Source organism: Chenopodium quinoa, unplaced genomic scaffold (assembly GCF_001683475.1).
Source record: "Chenopodium quinoa cultivar QQ74 unplaced genomic scaffold, ASM168347v1, whole genome shotgun sequence".
Classification (NCBI taxonomy): domain Eukaryota; kingdom Viridiplantae; phylum Streptophyta; class Magnoliopsida; order Caryophyllales; family Amaranthaceae; genus Chenopodium; species Chenopodium quinoa.
The window spans coordinates 293,067-299,490 of record NW_018742669.1 but is presented as its reverse complement, the minus strand read 5'-3'; the positions used below and the strand labels follow the sequence as shown (position 1 = coordinate 299,490).

Genomic DNA, 6,424 nt, shown 5'->3' with positions numbered 1-6,424 from the left:
TCTATTATATTTATAGACTTATTAATATCATACATTCATACTGGATTCAATTTGCACATTTAAGAATGTGATATAAAAGGACCCTATTACAAGAAATGGCCCCTAAACTCCAATAAACGAAGAATCTAAAAGTCACATACAGATGAGCAATTGCAGGCAAATGGTTCCCCTTTGTAGAATCAACAATTTGTTACACCATAATTATAATACATGCTCTAAGATAATGTACCTTATTAGCCAGGCCATTTTCAATTATCAATAGTATCGCACCTAAATTATGGTTGAATCAACTAGTTCGGCAACTAAACTCATTTTTTATTTCAACTTGCAACTTACCTACTTATACTTGTACTCTTAATCACCATCTCTGCGAATTTGTAATTTTATGGGTTATTAAACGTATCCTAAACATTGACACAACTATTTCCTAGATACACATGTCGTGTTATTTTTAAATTGGATCAATTTTAAAATAGACCTAGAATTAAGGGGAAAAAACACAGGAACTCCTAATCCCAATATGCACAGTAAACTAAATATTACATGGAATTTCTCATTCATAATACGTCAAAAAATATTGCAGGATTATATCTTGAACGAAACAATGCACATTGCTATGATTCCTTCCCATACTTGAAAAGGGGTTCCACTTCCCATGCTGCAGTTGAGATGAACTAGTTAGCTTGAAGAGCATTTACCTAGCTCTGTCTTACCATTGTCTTAAAATAGAGGTACTCCGTATTTCGAAAAATAAAACGTATTACGGAGAGTGTTTAAAACGTATTACGGGGAATGGTTTTTATGCAACAAGATAATTAAAGCTAAGAAAGGTGGCTGATCTGGTAATCACTTAGCTCTGTCTTACCAAAAAAACATAAAGAACAAGTCATTAGAAAATTAAGACACCTAAGGAATGACAAAATAAACACTCTCGAAAGAGAAATCACAAAAGGAGCTGCTTATCTGGTTCCAACCAGCTCTCTATAACTGTCTTAACCACTAAATCACTATCACTTTAATGACGTGAAAAAAAAAATTGAAAAGACAGCCAAATTTTTTTGTAGGTTCAATTATTTGATGAACAAATAGCATAGAACCACTCATTCTACAAAGCAATATCATGGCTAAAAACGAAACATGCTGCTGAAAGATTCAATTGCGCGATGCATCAGGGCAAAAGAAGGATCACGGTAGGAACAAAGGTATGGTTGCCTAGTGATTCAGAATTATGAGTATACATTCTTTGCAAAAACAGAGCTCAATGAGCTGCATCTTCAAAACTCAACAACCACAGAAACAACTGCAGAACACAAACAAATACAACACAGCTGCTATCGAATGCTCAAATTAGCAAGCTAATACTACACATAGCAGCTAGAATAGACTGCTCAAATTAGCAAGCTAATACCAGTATATCACACATATAGCAAAGCTACTATTGACAATTGAAATTAGCAAGTTAATCCACAATTCCACATACGAGTATATAGCAAAGCTAAGACCGACTGCTCAAATAAGCAAGCTAATACCATAGAAACAGATACCAAAGCAAGCTTATGTCGCAGATTCAATGGTAATCAACAAGGGAAATGACTTATAGTTGAATGAACCTTTACTTATCGCAGCATATCAGACATACTTCAAGCAACTATTTACTAAACATTAACGAACCATAAGAAGAAAAAAACTGCATGGGAAAGGATCATGATCAAGCTCAAGCAGATATAAAAGGTAAATGATCCACATGTACAAGATTGTCAGTATATAGCATATGATAGATGACAGTTGTTGGCCAATGTCAAAAACTACAAAATTGCAAAATTCTACCACGGAATGCCAATGAAACAGACATGATCTGACAACTTCAAAATAAAAACAAGAAAAGCTTTAATTGATCTTCAAACACAGTGATCTAACTTAACAATGTCAAAATTTCTCCCTGGCATGTTCCAACAGAAAAGCCAAATTACAATAATTCAATTCTTTCTCTTCTAGCAACCTGAAGAACAATTGAACCAAACAGATAAAAATGGAGAGAAGATAATATCTTAACAATGAACACATATTATTGAACTAATTTTGATTCTTTCTAAACAAAAAATTGATTCAAGATAAATGATTAATAAGTTTCAAACAACTAAATACAACTTATCAAAAAAGGGTACCTTAGAATTGATGAAAATAAACAGATTATATTGGATTACACTACAATACATTTCAACCAAGTATGCAATTCATATTGCCATTGCATATACTTCTCCAAGGTTTCCACTTCCTTGTTCTTCTTCTAAACCTCTCTTTTCCCCCTTTTCCTATATACACTTTGTCTACTAATCAATCTTCCAACTCTCCTTCATCACTCCCATGTTTTATGTACAAAATCCAACCCCCCAATCTAATCCCATCTTCATTCCTTTTCCAAATTCCAACCTTTTCGACATCACCATCTTCTTATCCGACTCCCCATATCGAAACCCCTGCTTCGTGTCCTCGAAGAGGCGCTAAAAAACGAAGTAGCTCGACTCCTCTGGCTATTAATCCTTGAATCCGAGCTCGAGCTAGTAGAATCTTCCAATGGTGATTGATTCCTATCCCCTCCACCAAAACAAGAGAACAAGTTCCTGAAAACCCTTCGAATTCCACCACTTTCCCTTGACCTCCCACCTCTAGAACCCCAGGAAATCCTCCTTGGCACACCTCCTTGATTAAACCCACCATCCATTTCTGTATAAACCACAGGCAACTCCCTCTCACCTCTCCTCCCACCTGCAAACCTCCCCACAGCGAACCCGCCACCGGGCAACCTCCAAATCGTCAACCCAACAGTCTCATCCTCATTCCCCTCAACCAAACCACCTTGACCATTACTGTTATTGTTAATATTACTAGTATTATTACTACCAGTTTGGCCCGGGTTCAACTCAGGCGAGTGCGCATGCGAGTGCGAATCAACCCTGTTATCAGAGGGCAACTCGTGCCTACAAACAGGACATGAATTTCTCAAAGACAACCATGGCAATATACAATCATGGTGATAGATATGCTTACAGGGCATCTCTCTTGCTTCTGAACCAAGCTCAAATGCATCCTTACAAACCGCGCAATAACACTCCCCTTCAATATGCTCATCAACGATCTCAATCGTAGGCATTGATTCGATAGCCGCTTTCGAAGCCGGCGGTTGTTCTGCTCTACCAATCCCATTGATCTCAATTTGAGCCAGCTGATCTAACAACCGATCAAAACCCGAACCCAGCAAAAACTCCGATACACTAGCAGGTAAAGGCCGAAGACCAGATCCTCCACCATCATCATAGTAAAGCTCGTAACTCCCTCCACCAGCAGCAGCAGCGGCATCTGATTCCGATGGGGCCCGCAAAACGATTACCGGATTAAACGGTGACCGGTCACCACCATTTCTCCGACTCCGGCGAAGTCTAGGGCTAGAGGAGAGAGATTCACGAGATGAAGCAGAGTTCGAGTTCGAATTAGGGTTTCCTCCGACCATATACATCGCTGCAGCCGGAAAACGACGTCGTCGGGAGTCGGCGAGAGGAGAGGAGGAAAGCTGAGACGGAAGCGGCGGCGGCGGTGCCGGCGGCGAGTCGATTTCTTCGAGGAAACCGCCGTGACAATCAGGGCAAGAAATGGCGGAGGAGAGAGAAATTGGATTCGGTGAAACCCTAACAAATCGATTGCATCTGTAACACCAGTATGATGTAAGAGATGAAGGTGATGATGATGTAATTATTGCCGATGACATCGAAATCGGGCTTTACTTTGAATTTCTACCAAATTTAATTCCCAAATTGAATTGTTCTTCTACAACTGCAGATCCAGAAAAATGTAAATCAACAAAACCTAATTAAAATCAATAATTATGAGTAATATTATAGGGGAAATTGAATTGGGGGAAAACCCTAGAAATCGGGTGACGCCGGTAAAGGAAAAAGATCCCGGCGAAGGAGAGAGAAGTGAGGAGAGAGAAAGTGGGGGAAAAAATGGAGGAGAGAGAAAATAGAGAAAATGTGAGAATAAAAATAAAGGAAGAAAAAGGAGGAGAAGAAGAGGTTGAGGAGGAGAGTTTGACGGAATAAGCGCGTGGGTCCACGCAGGTGAAGGACACGTGGTGAGATGTGATTGGAGGAGAGGGTTAACGGCGTTAATTTTGGAATTGTTAGAGAGAAAATGGTTTAATTAACGAGGGAGTAATAGTAGTGCTTAGTCTGATTAGTGTTTGCCGAAAGAAGGGAAAAAAAGAGTTTGAAAAAGGCGCGTGTCGTAAAGGTAAGGGTAAGGGTGTATTATTATTACTACGAGCAGTGTATTTTTTTTTTTTTTTTTTTTTTTTTGAAAGAACGAGTAGTGTATTTTGTGTCATTGTGTGTGTAATAATAATGTGAGAATGTTTATGATTTTATGAATGAGGACTATTTGGCGCTCCAATGGGTCCCTAAATACCTAAATTTGCCCAACAAACTTACAAATCTAACATCAACTTCGTCTATATGGGGTGTTTGCTTCTTTGGTTGAGAGAAGTTTGCAGTTTTAGTACGAGAGTGTTAAGTTGAGAGAGGATTGAAAGTTATGAAGTACTCCTCTTCATTTTGAATATGTGACATGTTTTGACTTGTGTCCTTTAAAAAACTTTTTTTTTTTGAACGGCTTGTCGTTTAGAAAGCTTAATAATAAGCAATATCCCTGATAAACATTAAGATTAATCGAACACATTACTTTTAAGAGAATATGGTCAAAGTTGTAATAGAAGTCAAAGCTTGTCAAATATTGAGGAACGGAGGGAATAGATAGAACTAATTACCAATAAAAGGTTTCAACATGTGAACGACATACTTAATTGTATGAGATTTTTCCCGTTGAAAGTTTTGTAATTTGCAAGAGAAAAATTACTTTTTTTCCTATATTCGGTTAAAATTATCACGAAGTACTCTTTAATATACACCGCTAGGTATATGAATTTATGATATACTTTGTGTTCAGCTTAACTTGAATATGAACATTAGTGTTTGCTTGTATGGCAATAATCTATGTATGGTAAGTGCGATTAATTCAATCAGAATGCTAAAATTTTTAAAAATTGTAGTATGGAGTTGTAGGTTAGGGTTTTTTTTTTCTTCTTTATATATATATATATATATATATATATATATATATATATATATATATATATATATATATATATATATATATATATTTTGAAAGTTTAAGGTTATGGTTTAGATATTGAAATAACTAAATTAGAAACAATTAAGTAATAAGTGTGTCATTTCAAAAAAAAAAAAAAAAAGTAATAAGTGTGTACATTAACTTTTTATTCAAAGAATCTTTTATACGTAGCTGCTAATACTGAAAAAGATATGCACATCAATTGATGCCATTCATGCCAAGATAATTAGTTTGATCTTCCTTAGGTTAGGACTTCATCAATAATTGGGTTAGCTAGACATATATACATTGCATGTGCTATGGTCGTTCTCCTATAGGTTCAAATGATTGGGTATGTATGTTTCACTAATCCACTTGTACTGTCCTTTAGAAGGATGCCCATCACACAAACAAAACAAAGGATAATACACTGCATTGAGCAAGCTAAGCTAGCTAAGTTATGGAACATAATTAGTTGCTTCATATGAAGAGGGTAGCTCTTACCTATATGAGTTGAAGGTTTACTTACGGTCAACTCAATTTTATTGACTTCAATGTTTCCGAATAGGTACACCTAACATAAAGTAAATGAAAATTATATAAAATACTTATAACTTGATGATTAGCCTTATCCATCTTTTTCCCAAAAATAAAAATAAAAAAAATAAAAAAAAAACATTACATTTTCAAAATGTAAAATGGACTTCAAACAGAGAATGATTCCTTCAAAAAATTGCCTCTCTATTGCTAAATGCCAATACAAGATTTGTAATGAAGATTAGTAGAATCTCACCAAGGCCGGCCCTTAACTATTTTTTTTGTGATAAAAGACTATTATAAGAGATTGACAAATAAGTATGTAATCTTTACTTGTAGTATTCCAATTCAACCAAAAATATTTGCATCTTAAAATAAGACATCAAATTAGTGTGGATAGAAGAGACGGCCATCATGCAACTACTATTTTAAAAGTTTGACTATTTATGGTTAATTAAAATAAATAAGCTAAGTTATGATACATGAGTCAAATTCCTATGTATTAAGTTTATCCTTAAATTTTTAATATGTTTTACTAATTAATTAATCGGGTTTCTTGTTGAACAAACCATATTAGGAATCTAATGACAAAGACTAAGGAAAATTTGACGAAAGTTACATGAAATTTACAAGAAAACTTAAACCCCTAAAACATGATGGTAAAGACAAAAAATATTTGTGTATTAAGTAGAAAAAACGGTCGGACCGGGGTGAATTCAAAGCG

General features: G+C 35.6%; 1 protein-coding gene across 1 annotated transcript; it reads right to left on the bottom strand.

Moving 5' to 3' along the window:
• Positions 1-2,041: 2,041 nt before the first annotated feature.
• Positions 2,042-4,101, bottom strand: LOC110722318 (probable E3 ubiquitin-protein ligase RHC2A). The gene has a single exon (XM_021901593.1). It carries the CDS (start codon positions 3,761-3,763, stop codon positions 2,441-2,443), a length of 1,323 nt encoding a protein of 440 aa, XP_021757285.1. The 5' UTR covers positions 3,764-4,101; the 3' UTR covers positions 2,042-2,440.
• Positions 4,102-6,424: the final 2,323 nt, after the last annotated feature.

Coding starts and splice junctions, on each gene's coding strand:
- LOC110722318 (XM_021901593.1), bottom strand. CDS start 3,763: ATGTCATCGGCAATAATTACATCATCATCACCTTCATCTCTTACATCA.